The sequence below is a fragment of the Anneissia japonica genome, unplaced genomic scaffold (genome assembly GCF_011630105.1).
Source record: "Anneissia japonica isolate Jap-2015-1 unplaced genomic scaffold, ASM1163010v1 scaffold643_len365518_cov145, whole genome shotgun sequence".
NCBI classification, from domain to species: Eukaryota; Metazoa; Echinodermata; class Crinoidea; order Comatulida; family Comatulidae; genus Anneissia; species Anneissia japonica.
In genome coordinates, this window is record NW_022720534.1 from 168330 (window position 1) to 189067 (window position 20738).

Below are 20738 nucleotides of genomic sequence, written 5' to 3' on the forward strand. Positions count from 1 at the left end.
CATCATTCCTGATGATGACATAATTAATGTCGAAATATTGAATCCCAACACGATGGCGTGTATTTCAATACTTGGAGTATGTATTATACTTTCTTATCTGAGATTAATCAGTGGACCTTTCGGTATTTGTAAAAGTCTGCTAAAATACCCTGGGCTTTTGCTTGAGGAAGGGCTTGAGGGAAAATTAGGTGTAAGTAGAGGATGGGGTTATATCCGAGGTGGCCCTTTACCCAAGGAACTACGATAATTAATTTGATTGATCTGCATGTCTAACATTCACAAAACATAGAGAAATACTTATTGATCTTTTCAGAAAAATATACGGCCTGCCAAAAAAATTGGGTGGGGACCAAAAAATACAATAAAAATTTTGTATAAAAACGATCTATAAGGTAACTTCCAACCAAAATGGATTAAAAAATTATTATTCGCTGATTTACAGATTATTTTAGTACAAAAAATGCTTAATTAATACCAGCGAGTGCAGTAGGCATAAGAATACGTAATGATAGCTGCTGTAGGTTTTGTACACTGTAAATTAATGTACAGATAAATACAATATTTGGTTCCAGTTGCTAATAAACTTAAATAAAAAAAATTACAGATTGCACTAAATATACAAGGTAAAACACAGCACTATTTTATAGAATCCATAACACTATAAAATAATATGCCATTTTAAAGAAATAAATGATATTAATCAGAGTTTTATTTCTATTTAGTCAGTTTGTTCATTTTTATTTTCAAGCATTCTCTCAAAAAATTCCCCAAATCTTATAGTTCTTCCTTCTTCTTAATGCCTCCTACTTTCCCTATCCAATACACTCTACCTCTCTGTCCTCTTAACAGTTGCATAATAGTACATCTCCCTGCATCCCAAGCCTACAGTCCAGTAATAACAAAAAACTATAATACCATTCCCTGGCTTTCACAGGTACAACCTTTACTTGCCTATTCCAAACTTACAGGTAACACTTGCCTCATTGACCCGAATGTTGTTTTTTGGTGGGTTTTTTTTTCATTTTACCTCACATTCCCATCTGACCAACCCAAATATCCAATCATCACATTTGTTTTTTGCAATATTACACATTTGTATTTTTGTTTTAAATTGTAATGGTTACATGAAATACTACATTCTATTTTACCTCTTCCTGTAATGAGTAAACTTTGGCAAATGGTTTACTTTAAAGATTTGGTAATTCTGTATTTGTGTAGTTTGCTTTGTTTTGTTTGTTTTTTACTTTCTGTCTTGAATATACCTGTATGTTAAGGTGAATATCAATAAAGAATATAATATCTTTGAGGAACAATATCTTTGCTTGCCTATCCAAAGTCTACCTCTCCCTTTTTATTTACATATACAGTGTAGTGCTATTTCAACCTTTCCCAGTAAAATATACCTTTTCTTGCATATTCCATGCTTTATACAATACCTCCCTTTTTTTTGCAGAGTACTGTAACTCTCGACCTCTTTTTCTTCCAAGCATAATAATCTCTCTTAATAATCCCAGACAAAGATACCCGCTATTTTAACTCTCCCAAGTGCTTGTCGACCTGCTAGCCCTGATCCTGATCTTGAAGCCCTAGGAAATACACTGCCATTGCGTTGAGGTTTCTTACTTTTGAAGAGATCCAGAGAAAATCTGCACAGGGTCCCATGCGACATGCAAAGCATCGAGTGGGTGTAGGGCTATAGAATTTGTTTAGAAGTGCTTGACCAGACACTGGGACATGAAATGTTAATCGAATATTAGCTAATTTTGGAGGACTGTACCATGCTCCCTCTATCCTTTTTTTTTCTTTCTCTTTTTTGGTGCTCCCCCACTTTGACTACCCCCTGGATTTACCCCTGGGGTGGAGGGTAAACCAAGCTTTACAATGTTGTCTAAATAACATAGTACCTTGTCCTAATTTACTTCTTTTTCTATTTCAGATGATATATCAACCAAGTACCATATTACTAAGTATCCCACCTTGAAGTTATTTCGCAATGGACGTATTGCTAAGCGTGAATATCGGGCTCAGCGCTCGAAGGAAGCTTTCGTTAAATTTGTACAAGATCAAATGGCCGATCCAATTGTAAAATGGGCAAAGCCCAGTGATATAGATAATATTGATGTAAGTAAATAAAAAATACTCATTGAAAGTTAAATCAAATATAAGTTTTGGTGCCTACATTACAATAGGAACCTTTGCATTCTGCAGAATACTTTATGATGTTAGTGCGCCTGTGTGTGTGTGTGTGTGACTTGTGTAAACAGGCATGTATGACTTTCCAGAAATCTGTTCATTATGAATTTCCTTACCCAAGCTTAAACTGGATATGAAGTCATGCCTTATTTATTGATTTTATATTTTGACAATATTAAAGCCATAACTAAGGACAGACAGTACTACCTACTACTGAAAAGATAAAAAAATCTTATAGTAAGACAAACCATTTATGGAATGTTATGGCTTTTGGTATCGTCTAACTGGCTAAAATATGATGGATCGGCCTCAGGGTACTATCATGCACATCTTATGCCTGGAATCCTAGATACAATGGTAACCAGGGATTGGCATTCAAAATAATGTCATTTGGATAGGCAATTTTTTTGTTGTTGATCCGACGACCTTGTTGTGGCATCGGATGACAAGGGGGGTTAGCAAACACCATTGTGTTCGCCAACGCCATTGTGGGCTTCCCTTCTTCCGCCAACATGAAAAAATTTAATTGTATTACGTTAATAGGAACCACAGTCCCCATTGGGGTCTTGTGTAAATTACTTAGTCTATTTCAAAATATATTAAAAGAAAGAAAAAAAAGTTTTGTACAAAGTTCATCAGACATTAAAAACACATTTCATAAATTTAGTAATTGGAGAAGTTATGTTGAATATATTGGACCTTTCCTCATAGTCCCACCCCTCTAATATTGTTGTCCTACAAAGCGACACCATAAACATGTAAACTTGTGTCTTTGTGGCTTGTTGAGTAACTCCTTCTCATTGGTCTTTTTTGTTAACTCTGATTGACACTCCAGAAAGATGTAATAAATAAAAAAATAAATAAATTAAAATATTAAATGAAAATAAAACAAGAAAAATATATTATGACTTTTAATTTACATTGTGGGATCTGTAGTGAAGAAACCTCTGTGCCTTAAATATTTTTAAGATACTGTATAAATGTTATTTAAATACATAAATTATGTTTCTCAACAATTGAAAGTAAAAAGAATTCATAACATTCACTCTTTAGTAAACATAAATTATTACATTGAAAGGGAAACAATATAATTAAATATTACCAATAAAAAGTCTATCAATGACAAAAAAATCAAAATATAATGAGGCTTTCCATCCCAAAAACAAGTGTCATTGAACAAAAAATGAAAATTGACTTTTTATATACTGTATGTTTTTATTTTCTACACTGTAAAAGCTTTAAATGATGGATAATTTACTGGAATCTACTTTACTATTGCCAAAGTTATGAGTAAAAGTATCATGGCTTCTCTGTCCTAAAGTAATGTATACAATACTTCTACATCCTTATGTAATTACTCAGTTTAACACAGCGACAGTACGCTGGTTTTGGGATGGCATGCCTCATGTAAATCTGTAGTGCAGAGTAGTGAGCCGTAAAAAAAAAAATTCAACGATGATGATGAAGATTTAAATAGCCAATATAAAATGAGTTCAGTTGTGAAAAAATATGCTTTAATGGTATTCTTGAGGTTAAGTCTGTTGGAAAAGTCATTTTGGTTTAAAATAATGATGGTTATACTATTTATAGCCATTAACCGTTACCACCCTTATTGTTAAAAACCAACCAACCGTGAAACTGTGTTCTTGTTGTTTTATTGTTAAAAAAAAATGTTTTAACGCTTTCTTCCCGTTTCAACATCATGTGGGCTTATACATAGTCTACTTAGACTTTTGCAGGCTATCGATTGTTAGATGTACGATATAGAGATAAAGTAAAGAGTAATGATAATAGAGTGATTTTGCATTTGAATGCAAATCATACCTAAGTACATCATGACATCTTGTATTGTATTGCGATATATGCATTCTATACACTATGTGAACAGTGGCCATGCTTGTAAAAGCCTATATGGATACCTGGTTGGATTTGGAAGACCTTGGATGAAATTAGACTTGTTATGAGCAAGCTGCATGACTAGGAATAATCACAAAGAAAGGGAAGAGATGGCACATTGTGAATGACGTGTCAATCCTACCTAAGAACTGACCAATCAGAAAATTTCCAAGAATAAGCTCATGTCCGTCAGATGAATGAGTTGTCCATTTCATGTTTACATGCAGTACATTTATGCTGTAGAGAAAGGTCCGTATTTGGCAGATACTGACTCTAATACAATACGACTCCATTATTGTTATTGTTACAGTTATTTTTATGTCTACCTTATAAATTATGAAATTGTGCTTTTTAAATTTTAATTCATGTTTTTCATTTTTTTTTTTAGGAAAAAAAGCGTTCAGTGATCGGTTACTTTAATGGACCGGACAACAATTTCCAAAACTTTGTAAAAGTAGCAAATATACTGAGAGATGACTGTACGTTCTATGCTGGAGTAGGGTATGTAAAATGCACTCTTAAGAAGGTTATATGATAGTAATAAAAATTTTTGCTTATATAGCAAGAAAAATGAAAATTCCAGAAGAAAACATTTAGGAAAGAACAGGTTAAAACTGGTGATTTCTAAAGCTGCCTTAAAATCAACAATGGAGGTTGCCTGTCGGATTGTAATAGGCCAAGCATTCCAAAGAAAAACAGAAGCCCAAGAAAAAGAATGATGGATGAATAGATTGAGCCAGTAGAGACTCTGAACTAGATCTCAGAATATATTAAATTAAATTGTTGACCAGTTTAAGGATGATGTTTTATATTTTAAACTGTGTTGTCTTTCTTTTTTGATCAGTGATAATTTCAGATCGGAACTTACTTCAGGTCCAAGTATTATGTTTAGACCCCCAAAGGTAAGCAACTTTAGTCCAGCCACATATTACAGTGATTAGATTACACATAGCGCATAATACCAAGTTCTCTATGCGCTGAGTGAACCGAAAGGAAAAAGGGAAAAAACTAAGCCCAGATAAGCTAACCAAAAAGCCTAATAAAAGAACAGCAAAAACTGAGGGACCAGAATCACTGCCCCATTCTCCTGCAATTTAAATTCTACTGGCAAGCAGTAGTTGGCAGGCTCATAATTCACAGGTACACAACTGAAACTGGCATCTGACTTACATTATTAGTATTAGTATTATCTACAGTATTCACAGTAGTGGATATTTGGCCTTCACTCATTATTTAATAGGGAAGTTCTCAAAAAACTGATACGATTGGATTCGAAAGTAGTGTTTGATTGTTAATCTAATCTAGATCATAATCAACCATGTCTAATAAATTGGGTTCTTTTTTTCTTTTTTATGAACATCAAGCTAAATATTGCCATATTTTAAAGTATTAAAAGTAAATAACGTATTTTTACCTGCATTATAGGAGGATTATAGGAGGATTACATATTTATTAAAAACTTGGTTTTTCTTGAATTCAACAAATTATGTTAATGGTTGCTTGTAACCACATGGCCCACTCCGGTGAAATAAAGCACATCATCATGTGTATTCAATGTTAATGCATCTTTGCTATTTTTTATACATTCTTCCTTTCAGACGAAAGAACGTGATATGTTGTACCTTGGTCCACTGACAAACTTTGACCTTTTGGTTACTTGGAGTAATGATAAATGTATGCCTTTGGTACGAGAAATTACATTTGAAAATGGAGAGGTGTGTAGTAATTTGTTTATTAACACAAATAATTTATAATAATTTATTTATTAAATTGTCGACATCATCACTGTGAAAATCAGGTGTGGTAATCGTTGAGGAGAGACAACGATGATAAAAAAGATATTAAATGATTGGTTAGTGGTTATAATTTATCGCTGACAGCTGAGAGAGTTGAACCTGGTTCACCTGTGGTTAATAGGGAGCCCTCCCAATTGTGTTGGGGACAGCTAAAGTCCTATCCATACTATCAAATGCTTTTTGAGAAAAAAACTGTTGTATGCCCATATTTAGTGGTGTTGTATGTCTCTGTCTTTCTCTTGCCTTACTTTTTTTCTGTGTGCTCGCTACATGCTCATGTGCATAACTAGGTATGCGGCCTTACTGCACGTGCACAAGAAGTCTTAGAACTATATTTAGACTGTATATTATTATTATAACAATAGTCAAGATGTGATGACTATATTTAGGCATGTCACATGGTTCATCAATAAAATGTGATAGCCTGCACTGGGCTTTAGGTTTGTAGGAATCACAAATTTGTTGCTACCAGGCTTAACAGTGCACTCAGGACAGTGTATTGGGTCAAAACAGTTCTTTAGGTCAGTGCAAATTAAACTACTATTGTCACAAACATATTAATTATCACTGTAACTCGCACTGGAAAGCCTGATTACCTTAAGTTGAGGTGGAGGGGCGGCAGGACTAGATGATCAGTTCAGGGGCGCTAACTCGCAAAACAAGTTGACTTTTAACTACTTGCAAGTGATTTTTGGGGGCGACTGGGGGTGGGGGTGCATGTAATTTTTGGAGAGCCTAAACGTGCACCCCCTAGATACGCCACTGCCAGTTATTAAAGGAACCTATTCAGCCAGTGTGTAAATGGGCCTCTACTTGGCTTGCCGAAATATCAAAGAACACATTAATGATTACTAATTAATATTATGTCAATTGTGACATCACCACTGTAACCCCCACTGTTGTATTCCTATCCCAAACCATGCACTAATTGTTCATTAGTACATGGTTTGCATGACCTTTTTTCACTTGTAGTGTAAATCCCCCGGGTCCAGTAGAATTTTATCTCACACCCTACCTTTTTCTGTTAGTAACTTAACATATAGACCTCAATTAAATAAGTTATGTAAATTATTATATTAATATTTCATACTTTCATTCTGTATTGTTTCTTCCATTTTCCTTATCTTTCCCATAGGAATTGACAGAAGAGGGAATACCATTCCTTATCTTGTTCCATGATCCAAGTGACACAGAGATTGTGCAGAAATATAATGATATAGTTGCTCGAGAATTAGTTCCTGAAAGAGGTAAAAATATTTTCCAACAACTTCTCAGCACATTGCATTTCTGATTGTAAAGTTTGCTTTACAAACTCCTATATTAGTTTGATTATTTTTGTTATTAAACATTGTAGTTGATGTTGTCAACATGATTGATTGATTTAAAGATTAATTGATTGATTGAAATTATTTTTCATCCAATATAAAGGCATTTTACATGTTAAATTGGACTTGAATTATAATATTAATTTTATTTCACTCTAAAAATTATCACAAATTTATATTAACAATTATTCAGAATTGAATCAATATAAAATTGCACAAGGTATCAAAACAGTGATATAGCACAAGAAATCAAGAAACAGGACAACAAAGTGTAATATTACTATTAACTTGAGAACAGCTTTTTAGAGCATGCTTCCACCTAGCTTGCTATGCTTACATGGCCATCATTTTGTCATCGGCAAACTGGTCAAATATGCAATGCTGATTCTGTATCATAAATGAATTTTGCAAATTATTGTTACAAATTAGTTTACATTTATTGTAACTTGTTCTTAGGTCAATTAAAAACCCTTATTAAGATTGTCCAATGAAAAATACCAACAAAATTATATTTGAAAAGAACTTGATCATTTTGAATTAATATAAAACTTATCAACTTGAACATAGAAATTAGTGTATTTAAGAAAATGTTTACTCATTTTTTTCCAGCAAAGAATGATAGAAACACTTCCAGTCGCTGGAAGTGTTTTTATTATTTTTGGTTATAGTGGTTCTACTATATATATATATATATATATATATAACCCTCTGTCTCATCTGGGCAAATCAAGCAGGGATCTACCCGTCCTAGCCATTGATAGTTTTAGACATATGTACCTTTTCAAAGATATAAAACAAATGAAGTAAGACTCTTTCATATGATATAATAGTTTATCTAATTCATATATCTAAAGCCGGGCATTCACTGCACTCGACCGTCGTCGGCCGATGAGATTATGGAACGCCAAAACATGATTCTGTAGAATGCCACAACGTGTGCGCAACGTATTGTTTTTTTTATGATGATATGTTCGAACTGCCATTGACAATCAACAAAAAGTGGTGCATCATCTAACCTTCACTGGGAGTGGAGCTGGATTTATCAGATTCATTCATTGTACAACCGCTGTATGATGCAGTGATTGCCTGGCTTTAAGTTTTCAGTTTCAGTTTATTTATTAGAACAACAAGGTTGGGGGCAGCTTAAGCAAACACATCACTATAACTTTTTTCAAGTCAGCTGCCGCCTCATACAAAATACAATGATAAAAAGACAAAATTACAATTTTAAACATCAAAAGTGAAATATTTAAAATATATATAAATAATAAAGATACAGAGCTAAAATTAAGTTAAAAAAAACAAAACAAAACAAAAAGAAAAAGACAAAAATTTATAATAAAACTGTTACATAGTGTGAAAATGGGAACGTAGGATGTTTAAAAAGGATCCATGTGACTCGCAGATCAACACATCTTTAAGGCTATCAGGCAAATTTGACCAAATTCGAGGAAAAAGTACAATAACAGAATTGTGATGAACTACAGTGTGAGAATGCAGATGATTAAAAGTCAAAGTGGTTTGATGTCTAGTGTTAATTGATAGATATTCTTTTATAATAGAACAATCAATATAACCTAAGAGGCATTTACAAACAAAAGAAATTAAAATCTGTTTTTGGCGGCATTCAAGCGACAAAAGCTTATTGGATTTTAATCTAATATCATATGGGATTTCCCCTCTACCAACTCTCATGATTCTACGAGTGGCATATTCTTGGACGCGCTCTAAGCGAGTACGTTGTTTTTTTGTGTGGGGCATCCATGCAGGTAGACCGTAGTCTAAGTGAGGTAATACCAGAGACTTGTATAGAAAGTAATTTTGCTTTTATTTGAAAAATGAATTAATATCCTCTTCAAACACAAATGTATGATACTTTGTAGTGGCCTTTAAATGGGCTGATTGATGATTATTATAATTTTGTTGTGAATTAGTTTGGTGATACATTATATTTTAAGCCTACTCATGAATTAAAAAACAGAAAACAAACGCATTATTGTCATAGAATACAACACAAAATTAAGCAATGAAAACAGTGTGTCACTATTTGTCGTTACAAATATTTTGTATAGTATTCAATACAGAAATGGATGCCAAAAACTTTGCGCTAAAAAATGTTTACTGTTTTCATAAACAAGCACAAACCTCTTGTTGTGTAAGCAATGATATATTTGATTATTATTATTAACATTATACTAGATTGATATATTATTTTTATTAATATTATACCATGTTACATAAGTATCACACCACTATTAACGTTTTCAACCATTTTCATCAGTGTTCCAGGCAAACTACGACAGTTTATAAAGGATCTGCATTCAGGAAAGCTTCATCGTGAATTTCACCACGGCCCAGATCCGACAGAAAAACAACAGACCGAAAAGCAAACAGATTCCCCTACTGCCAATAAAGTGGAGAAGCGTGACGTCCCCGACACGCCTCCGGAGAGCACGTTCGTGAAATTAAAACCAAGCACTCAGCGATACTCTATGGCTCGCGATGAGCTTTGAGATTTTCAGTGTTTTATACAGTACTCTGTTCACGCTATCAAATTTTCTTTGACAAAAAAAAACCTGTTATGCCCATAAATAGTCATGATGTGCCTATATATGGTCATGATGTGATGTCATCATGACCATATTTAGACATGTCACATGTTTTTGTCAAATAACATTTGATAGTCTGGGCAGGGTTTTATAAATGCTTAGACATATTTGTCCAATTTTTTCCTCTTTTTGTTTTTAATTGTGTGGCCAACATTTGGTGAGAGAATTTTCTACTTTAACTAAATTAAATCGATTTCGATGTGAGTTAATTAAATGTAATTACTTACTGCTTATTCTGTCTTGTTTGTTTATTTTTTAAAATTTGCTGTTTTAATTCAGTTGAATTGCGTCTGTTGCTTGGACATAACATTTATATTTCTAATCTGATAACAAAGGCTTCTTGATTGTCTTTTTTTTTAAACATTTTTTCAATAAATTGTGATATGAATCGCTAATCAATGAATAAACAATAAATACATCAGTCAGTCAATTATCTCTAGGCCCTGCAATATTCATAGGTAAATCAAAGTAGTTATTACTCGACCTGTTAATGTTTAAAAGTACACTGCCAACCTAAACTAATATGAACTTATGAATTAAATTAATTGTTTTCTATGCTTTAATAAGTTACTTACATTCAAATTAGAATTGGAAAAATATTTTTTCTTGGTAATTATTTGAACTTAAATATAGCATTCTTTTAATATAATATAATAATAATAACATAACAATATAACTATAACATATAATAATAATATATAATGTTATATTATATAATAATATAACATTGAAAACCTTTTTTCAATTTATCACTTAAAGTAAATCACTTACGCTCTTTTAAATGGGAAATTCAAATTAATTTGTAATCTATTTTTTTCTTGGTATTTGGGTGACAGTATACCTTTAAATGTGAGCCAACAAAAAAAAAAAAAAAAACAACTACTTGAACAGGGAATTTCTTACTTTGTATATTTTAGAAAAATAACATTTTTCTTATTGGTTAACAGGCAAATAAATATCACCATTGCTATGTTCTTTGCACAGACTCTTAAATTAGCTGGCAGTGACTTTAAGGATTTTTTACATAAAAGAGACCTGCTACCATAAAATAAGAGTAAAATTGACATGTCAAAAATAAATTCTCATATATTGTACACAAATTGTACATTACCACAGAGTTTAAATCATTAAAATCAATTGAGAAATAACCGAGATATGATTAAAATGAAATACTCCATTGAACTGTGTGAGATAGGATATTTACTTATATTTCGACTTATCGATCTTAATTTTACACACAGCGACTTTACTCACAATATTGTGGTGGCAGGTCTCAAAAAGTCTGTAAAGGCTAACTCAGATGGCGTCGAACAATGCAGCCCGACACGATTCATCATCGGGGACAGTCTTAAGCCGTGGTGATAAATATTCAACATGTTAAATATACTACGACGTGACTGTCCCCCACACAAACTATCGCGTCTGCATTTAACTCGCATAGACCTGATGCGACAACAAATTAACATTAAGCTGGGTTGTACGACGCTGTCTGAGTTGGCCTTAAATCAACAAAAACAGAGTTGTTTTAATCTGTTTATCATTCAGTGTTCAGCTTTTGCCCACACTATCAAATTTTCTTTGACAAAAAACTGTTTTATGCCCATAATATAGTCTTGATGTGCCTATATATGATCATAATGTGACATCATCTTGACCATATTTAGGTATGTCACATGTTTTTATCAAATAAAATTTGATAATCTGGGCAGGGCTCTATAATTAAATGTCAGCAGGTAATCCCACTACATCTATGATAATATTACGTGGTAAATTTAATTAATATATTTTATAAGGGGTTACAAATTTATTTTGAGATTAGCTTTTTTATTTGTGACTAAACCATTAGCATTGCCTTCCTCCTCAAGATAGTTGTGTGCTTATGTAATAATTGAAGGTGAAAAAACACCAGGTGTAACAGTTAAAAACATTAGAGAATGCAAGTTAAAGTATTTTATTCAGGACGCTATGGAGCACAGGGGTTCCAAGTTGGAAGAACCCACGATCTTAAATGAGCTTTCCTTAATTTATTTTGCTGCGTATGTTAATAACCAAATGCCAGATCCTTGCTTCCTCGTGGGAGTGTGTATCCCGAGTTCTGGGAGACTTCCCGCAACTCGCAGGATACTTGGAACCCCTGCTATTGAGTAATATTTAGGAAAAAATTGTTTTTTTTTTTAATTATACCTTAAATAGTATTGTTTTGTTTAGTTTGTTAATACATTGGTACATTGATTATGTGTAGAATATCTTTATATTATACTATAATTTTAATAAAATTTTAATTCAATAATGCTGCGACATTTTACCATCATTAGACCTACAAATCCTGTGAAAACAATATTGACTGGCCAATGGATACATCTCTTGTCTCCTATCATCTGCAGATTGTAATGTGTGACATGATAATCATTTTTATTTGACAAACCTTCACTCTACTGTTTTCATTTATTTATTTTTTTTCACTTTATTTGTGTAGTTATTCCTCTACTGCTCTCTTTTCTGTTTTCATAAAGACGAATGTTATATGCACTATACAAGTGCACAGCCATTGACCATAATCCTAAATAAAATCATGTTTAATTTGTTTAATGTATTGTCAGATGGAAACTAGAAAACTTTATAATTGTAATTTTGTAGTGATTTAACTACTGATCCATCTCTTCTTTCTGGTGATTAATAGTACACATTGTTTTCTTAACTCCCATTTACATAATCATATCTCATTAGCATTGATGGTAAATTTAAATGAAATACAGTTAAACTTGCCTAAGTGGATTTTATTTTGCATGTCAAATTGTTGTGTTTTCACTTAAATAACCATCTGCAAGTCAAATTTTATCGAAGTCGAACAATTTTTCAATGCTATTTTGGATTCGACTTAGGTAAGTTTAACTGTATTGTTGATAGTAAGATTTATCCTAAGAGTTTGCAGTTCAGGGTATTTTTTTCAACACTTTTAATGCTTAACCCCATTCATTTTAAATGAACATTTCAACTTTTCCTGTGGAAGTTTTCATCAGACAATACAATCTATAAGATGTACTGTCCCTTGCTCATTTTGCAGTAACATACAAAACTTGAGCATAGAAATTATTGAATTAAAAAAATGTGTTCCCTGATTTTTTAACTGGATAATTATAATAAAGATAATAAAACACTTCCAGTGACTGGAAGTGTTTCTATAATTTTTTCGCTGTAAAATGGTTTTTATGTGTAAGCATTTTTAAATACACTAATTTCTATGTTCAAGTTGATAATTTTTATGTTACTTCAAAATGGGCAAGTAAATTTCAAAAATGATTTTTGTTTGTTTTTTGCAAGGGTCAGTACATCTTTAACAATAACAGCAATATTGCCTATTGCAGCTGTTCAGTAAAGTATTTTCTGTGTTCTATGATATAATTAAATATCTTCCTTCATGATGTAATTTTGCTGCTCATGGCTTTTAAACTGTTTAAATTGCTCAGAATTTTTAATGGTTATCATGTACATGTTTTAATTTCAGATGATTCTCTTCTTGACAATTAATAGAATAAATTACAGTATCTTATCTCTTGAACAAGTTGTATGGTCATTATTTCAGTTTTACTTTTCACAGTACACCTGGTGAACAAAGTAATGTACTGTATTGATACCAGTAGAGCTATATCCCTCACATCAGTGAAGCCTAGGCGTTGCCTAAATTCCCATTCACTCACATGGCACCCCTCTTCCGGGCAGATTCTGGTGCCATCATTGATCTATACAGGGGTTGACATTGGGTTACATGATGGTTCTCACATCTAATAACACGTTATATTTTCATTGTGGATTTTTTGGGCTCAGTACAGACTCCAAAAGTATGCATTTTCTTTTAGTTTTAAGGCATATGCGGATTTTATAAGTCCGCAATGACGATATAACATGTTTAATCAGGAAATTAGTTTGATTGGATTATGCAGTGTTACACATTAAAATGATGTGCAGTAAACTTGTTCGGTTCATTTTTGAATGGAAATTATATTAATTTCCACATTCATTCTACATATACATAGTTTGCCTATATACACCTGGTTTGTTTTTTAAAGTTCATAAAACATGATGTATACGTCTATCATCCGCAAAATCTGATACTACGCTGATAGTTGCAATATAACACCATTTTAGTGCTATCAATCACATCTTTAATTAAAAAATTCTCCCAACATTTCATAAATATTACAAATATATACAGTACTACCACCCAATAACTTGGCCTGTAGCTAAGTTATTGATCAAGGGTGCATTACAATTTCCAGAGAGTGGGCCACACACACACCTCAGTCATACTGTGGTTGAAGCAGAGTTTAATAAAGAAAAAGATAAGTGTGTGGCAACTTGAAAATAGCATTCCTAGACATAAAATCATGTTTTTCAAAGGTCAATTTGACAGTAAGGTTGACAAATTGAACTACTTGTTTTAAATACTTCATGTTTGTGGGTGTAGGAAGCATTTTTTAAATTAAATATTTGGCCATAAATGCTGCAATGGAAGCTATAGGCATTTTTTAATTCACAAAAAGAAATATTGCAAAAAAAACAACATATCTATCTAAAATTTAATATTCACAAAAACTTGCACATTTTGTTATGAATTGAGATTGAAGCATTTAAAAACTACATATACAGTAGTATTCACTTTTAACTACAAACCAACTGTAATCAGATGGGATACATCTTTATGAGGCATTCATAATTACAGCATCAACATATTTAGGACAAAAAAAAGAGTGGGAATACATTTATACTGTATTACCATTCTCCACTGAAATTGTACATGAAACCATACTGAATCATTTACTATGTAATGAATTTCAGCAGCTATGAAAATAATTTGATAAATGTGGAGTAATTTCAATCAACATTTTCATCAGTGGCGATTTCAAAGGGGATCCAGCCAGCCTAGGGGGCCCCACCCAAATTTGACAAAATTATTTAATAAAAAATTAAGAAATAAAGAAAATTGCATTCAAATTTAAGAGTGCCATTTCCAGCCATCTAGGCGCAGGGCCCTAATCATAAATTTTCTTGCCTCAGTCCCAACCCCGGTGGGGCTGAGGTGGTGCAGACCCCTATCTGTGAAAGTCCTTCCCTGGGTCCCTGCCACTGTTCAAGATGTATGATAGTAACACCCTGTTATGTGCTATTGAAAATGTTGATTGTGAACAACCACCTATATATAACCATATTTAAAGAAAAGTAAGTTAACCATTGGTCCTAGTTGTGTACTGTAATTGGGAAACTCGGGCTGGGCCCCTATGGATCCACAACAGCCGCAATGCAGCTCCCTCCATGGCGATGAATTGGGCAGTACATTCAGAGACAATTCCCAACTCTCTTTGAATACATTATTGTATGTGCATATAGTCATGCTTTACAGGGATAACAGCTACAATTCTTTCCAAAAGATGACGATCTACAGCCTGTATGTCACAGGCATAGAATTATGGAATGCCTGTGATCTGATAGTTCAACAGTGGTCAAAAGTTAGAAGAAGTCACTGGTTAAATACCCTAATTACATTTTTCTGATCGGTGCATGGTGAGACAATTGATAAAAAAGTAGTAAAAACATCCAATGTTGTGAATTTCTGGGAGATTCTTGCTTGCGGGAGTGTGGAGGCCATTCCAATTTTCATTCCAAGGCTAGTGACCCCTGGTTATCCACCAGTCCCAATGTACTGCATTCTGCAGTTCTCGTCATAATAAACAGGGTAATTGCTACCCATAAAAATTAATTTCAAAAGATTTAGGAGTTAATCTAAATCTGAAGCACTAAGCGCCTGTTTCTCGGACATCTCCACCAATGGGATGTCATTGCTTTTGTTGATAGATGTCTTCAAAACACGCCCACCTGCATAACCAACAATAACGCCACCACCGGTTGCAAGCAGACCAATTTTCATGCCAGCATATAATCCGATGGGTCCACCAACCAACCCGCCAACAACGGCCCCAGTAACTGGAAATAAAGCCGTTTTAAGTCTGGTTGCCTTTAATAAAAGAAGAGAAACTAAGTTTTTAACAATATAATTAACAAATACAATATAACAATAATTATATCATAAATTAATTATTACAATAATAAAATCGCAGCAGTAATAGAACAATAATTTTTGTAATATTACTAAAGTAATGAATATAATATTAATATTATTACCACAGATAAAAGAAGCAGCAGCAGCTGCCAGTAGCAATAACCACAATAAAAGTAATAAAAAAAAAAAAACCTTAGGTCTTCATGAAATTAAATTTTGAGAAATAAAAAAAATGCGAATATTAAGTAAAAGTAATTGAGACACCTTAGGCCCTCAATAAACGTCTAATTAAGTTGTCATATAAAGAACGCAGACGTTCCAACCCCTAGACCTAAAAAATCTGGAGACGGGAGAGTGTAAGGCGCCCCCATTCCCACAATTTAGTGAAAAGCACCCTCAACGTCGAAATATTCTGATAGTATTAACGTCTTTCGAGGTGTATAAACATAATTTATAAGACACCAGTTGGAATTTTTATTCATGTGACCTAGTAATTTCTTCTATTTTACCGTGCAAATCCCATGATATTTTACAGGCCGTACGTTAAATGAGGTGGTAATTACAACAAATCTAGGCCTACGTTTTGAAATTCGGGAGAACTTGAACAAATTTGAGAGACCAGGAGATCGCATGTAAATTCGGGAGACTCCCAATCGAATCGGGAGGTTTGGAACCTCTGAGAATGCGTTGTGGCGATATCAACAGGTCAGAAACTGGACTGATAAAAGCTGTAGGCCTACATTTAATTTTTTTTTCAATGTGATTTTATTATCATGAGATGGTGGTGGGCAATTTTTTTTTTTTCAAAATTGCAATTTGTCATGCAGCAGGTTTGTGAAGTGAGATATAAGTCAATTTTGCTGGAAATGGAATTCTGTGTTGTTTTTACTTCTGTTATGTTTTTTCCACTTATACAGTATCTTCCTTTTTTAAATTTTTTGACAGCAAATGGAGACTATTGTATTATTTGCCTCTGATTGATTGATTGATTGACGTGACTGCAGTATTGGCCCTGAGCCAGTATTGGAATATAAATAAACTGTATGGCCAGCCTGCAGAAGGTGTAAACACAGGATTACTGTAGTACACCTATTTTGGACTAACCTTTAACAGATGCATGGTCCCTTTTTGAACATTGGCTTGAGCACTATCAATGTGGTCCTCAATGCTTGAAACAGGTTCTTTCTGACCCTAAAAAGAAAAAAAAATCAAGCAACTTAGTTGTAAACAGTGTAGTAATGGGATTGGGGCTTCAAATTTATATAATTAGGAGAAAAAATAGCTTTCCCGTTTTTTAGGATTTCGAAGAAGCATAGTAAAAATTAATAAAAAATTTCTTTTTTCCATATTTTTGTGGCAGTGAATGCGCTAATTGGCAAAAAATAAAATGTCATTTTTATTTGGAATTTGATTGTCAGCTGGTTCGCTAAAGAAAGAATAAAAGTCTCGCCTTAGCTAGTATAAAGCGACATGTGAGTTTATTTAAAATCATATATTTCTGTTTACAAGTGGGAAATGTACTTTCTGTTGAATATTCAATACATTTACGCACCTTAATTAATAAAGCAAAGTCTTGAATTATTGAGTTGAGCTCGATGAGGCCTTGTTGTAAGTGCCTCCATGATTCCTTTGAGGCTCTGCTGCCCTCCTCTTCCTCCTGCGTCTGTGTTGTGAATCCTGTCTCTGCTACACTATTCTCATAATCACCTAGATTCTCTGTTAATAATAATAATAATAATAATAACAATAATAATAATAATAATAATAATAATAATAATAATAATAATGATGTTACTAAAATCTATCTTAAGGGGAACTTAGACAATGGGGAAATTAGAGAACAATTAAAAAAAACGACGGTGAAATGCAAAATAACACAAAAGATATTCCCCTTAAGTCCGATTTAGAGAAATAATAATAATAATAATAATAATAATAATAATAATAATAATAATAACAATAATAATAATAATAATAAATGATAGGATGAGTTTTTATATTTATATATAAATCAACTGGAATAAAAATTACAATATGTATATATTTTTTTCATAAATATACAAATACAGATAGGCCTTCAATTCCAGACCACTTTGGGACCTGGCAATTTCGAGGTGATCTCACGGTTCAGTTTCCACTGAGAGGGTTATCTGTGTGTCAAAAATAGATGATTGTTATTTGGTTCTTTGAAAAGTGGTCTTGAATTAGAGGGGTCTCAAATTACAGGGTGCACTGTAAACAATTAAAAAGAAGTAAATTTACTATTTATTATTATCAATTAATAATTTTATAATTATCATTATTATTAAATAAATAGACACATAATTGAATGAATGAATGAATTAGAGAAAATAAATGAATGAATGAACAAATAGAATGAATGAATGAATGAATGAAATGAATAGAATGAATGAATGAATGATTAGAATGGAATTAATAAAAGAATAGAATAAATAAAAAAATTTAATGAATAAAAGAATGGAATGAATGAATACCTTGACTTCCTGCTGCTAGTTTTGTGCTGCTATCTGCCTGACCAAAAATTCCTAAATCATCATGGCTACTTTCACCAAATATAGATTCTACCTCTTCATTTTCACCCATGAAATTTATAACAGCCTCGATGGCTTGAATTTGCGTGGGCTGTACACGCATGTCAAATTCTTCCACGTCTGCCTCGCATATCTGATTGCGGAGCTTCTGCATCTCTTTAATGTTAGACTTGAGTTGCTGATCAAAAAATGACAAAATATGATTGCTTTTATTATTATCATGATTATTATCATTATTATGTTACTAAAACCTACCTTAAGGGGAACTTAGACAATGGAGAAATTAGAGAACAATTAAAAAAAACACGATGTTATGGAGAATATAACACAAAAGATTTTCCCCTTAAGTCCGAGTTAGCGCATCATCATCATCATCATCACCATCACCATCACCATGATGATGATGTTACTAAAACCTACCTTAAGAGGAACTTAGGCAATGGAGAAATTAGAGAGCAATTAAAAAAACGATGTTATGGGGAAAATAACATTACGTTATGTGGAAAATAACATTACGTTACTATTATTATTATTATTATTATTATTATTATTATTATTATCATCCACATAAGGTGACCATGATGGAAAAATACTCATTACTCATTTTTCTAAACCATTTAATTTCTTGCTTCTTTTAAACACGCTTTTATTTTCGCAAATATTGAAGATAGAGGCAGATAGAGAGAGCTCACCGTGTCAGTATTTACAAGTGTCACCCACTGGCAGTGTGGGGGGGGGGGGGCGGTGCTAGACTAGATGCCTACTATGGACCTACAATAGCTGTGTGTTGGTGGTCTAGAACTGCAGGTGAATAGTGCAATGATGTTAGTTCCTGTGCATTGGTCTGTTTGAGGTTGTTTTAGCTTCCTTGGTTTTAGTTGACTTCAGAATAAATATATTTTCTATTCACCATTACCCTTTAGCATTAAACTTACCTATCAGGTTCAAAATGAAAATCAATGTCTTACTTGTACAGTTCTGCTTGCATTTATCTGTTCATTGTTGAGTTTGTCCCATTCCAGTTGCTGCCGATACTATGAATTACAAGATAAAAGAAAAAAAAGTTTAAAAATATTAAAAAAAGACTAATTCATTTTCAATTAAATCATACAAAATTTAAGACCCTTCATTGGTCATTATAAGGATTTCTACTAGGAACATTTTGATTTCAAGAAAAACCAGATGTTTATGTTGAATCAAGATTTATTTATAAATTGACATTAAAAATTCATTATATAATTTTCGCTAAAATAGGAATTTGGATGCTTGCTGCTTAGAATCAGGAACTACTGTATACAAAAATAAACTATTGAATATGTATGTGATCGATATTCTTCAAGAGAGGATAGATATAAATAAATAAATTTCAAATAATATAGAAAATTGCTTGTGACAAAATTCCCAGCATTTTTTAACATGTATGGAATTGTCGTCAGCATGGTCAAGAATACTCCGTTGGGTAATTGGAATTAAAAGACATTCATCTCAATAAATTGTTTATATAATCAGGAAAGCTAGCTACTCTATCTTGTTCCATCACACAAGAATTTACAGTGAAATGGATTGTTAGTTTTAATTCTGATTTAGTGGAAATTATAACATTCTGCATTCATCATCATCATCAATCATTCATTGGACTGTAGAACACAAGTCTATGTACGTAGGATAGGTCAGATATACTTTGTCTATCAGGTCTAATATTTTATCAGACTTAATACATTAACAGACTAACTAGATCTATAGTGCAAATATTTGTGGTAATTAATAATAATAAGTTTAATATTTTAAAAGTAATACACATTCAATGGATATAATATTATCAGATCTTTACTGTATAGCTCACAAATAATGATGTGGCTGAACTGTATATGTAGCCTAATCCAATGAGATTAGGTATAGAATCATAACATTAAACTCATTGCTGCGAAGCAGCCAATTCATATTCTTGACAGCAATTTGACCTCTGAAAGGTCATTGTTTGTCAAAAAACGAGTGCCTAAGACGACTGAAAAGCGCAGTTTCCTTCTTTCGTTCTGCTGGGTAAAATCAATTACTTTAGGCGACGTTTGTAGACTAACCTATTCGTACCAATGTCCGCATGTCATGCTAGCCTTATCCTACTCTAGGCCTAGACTAGTTAGGATGGTATAGGCCTAGCCTTGAAGACGAAGGTCCCAATGAAAATATAGCTAACATTGTCTATTTAACATCACAATAATTCATTATTAGACCTATAGTTGTTTTTTGAATTGTACTCCACAAATCTCAGCCGATACCTCGCACAACTGGCTAACGTCTCTATCTATTGTCGT

The 20738-nt window shown here is 32.7% G+C and overlaps 2 protein-coding genes across 4 annotated transcripts in view; one reads left to right on the forward strand and one right to left on the reverse strand.

The window, feature by feature from the left end:
- Positions 1–12537, forward strand: part of LOC117111374 (endoplasmic reticulum resident protein 44-like) — a 23230-nt gene extending 10693 nt beyond the window's left edge. Inside the window, exons 3-9 of the mRNA XM_033254286.1 lie at positions 1932–2121; positions 4478–4590; positions 4934–4991; positions 5688–5804; positions 7021–7163; positions 7903–8013; positions 9492–12537. Of these exons, the coding sequence (XP_033110177.1) occupies positions 1932–2121; positions 4478–4590; positions 4934–4991; positions 5688–5804; positions 7021–7163; positions 7903–8013; positions 9492–9723 (964 nt within the window). The 3' untranslated portion in view covers positions 9724–12537. The remainder of the gene's footprint in view (positions 1–1931; positions 2122–4477; positions 4591–4933; positions 4992–5687; positions 5805–7020; positions 7164–7902; positions 8014–9491) is intronic.
- A 1422-nt stretch (positions 12538–13959) lies between these two features.
- LOC117111381 (syntaxin-17-like) overlaps positions 13960–20738 on the reverse strand; it is a 13616-nt gene continuing 6837 nt past the window's right edge. For all 3 annotated transcript variants that reach the window (XM_033254293.1, XM_033254292.1, XM_033254294.1), the window contains exons 4-7: positions 18370–18604; positions 17427–17590; positions 16979–17065; positions 13960–15829 (exon numbers count right to left, since the gene is read on the reverse strand). In XM_033254293.1, the coding sequence (XP_033110184.1) occupies positions 15593–15829; positions 16979–17065; positions 17427–17590; positions 18370–18604 (723 nt within the window). In that variant the 3' untranslated portion in view covers positions 13960–15592. The remainder of the gene's footprint in view (positions 15830–16978; positions 17066–17426; positions 17591–18369; positions 18605–20738) is intronic.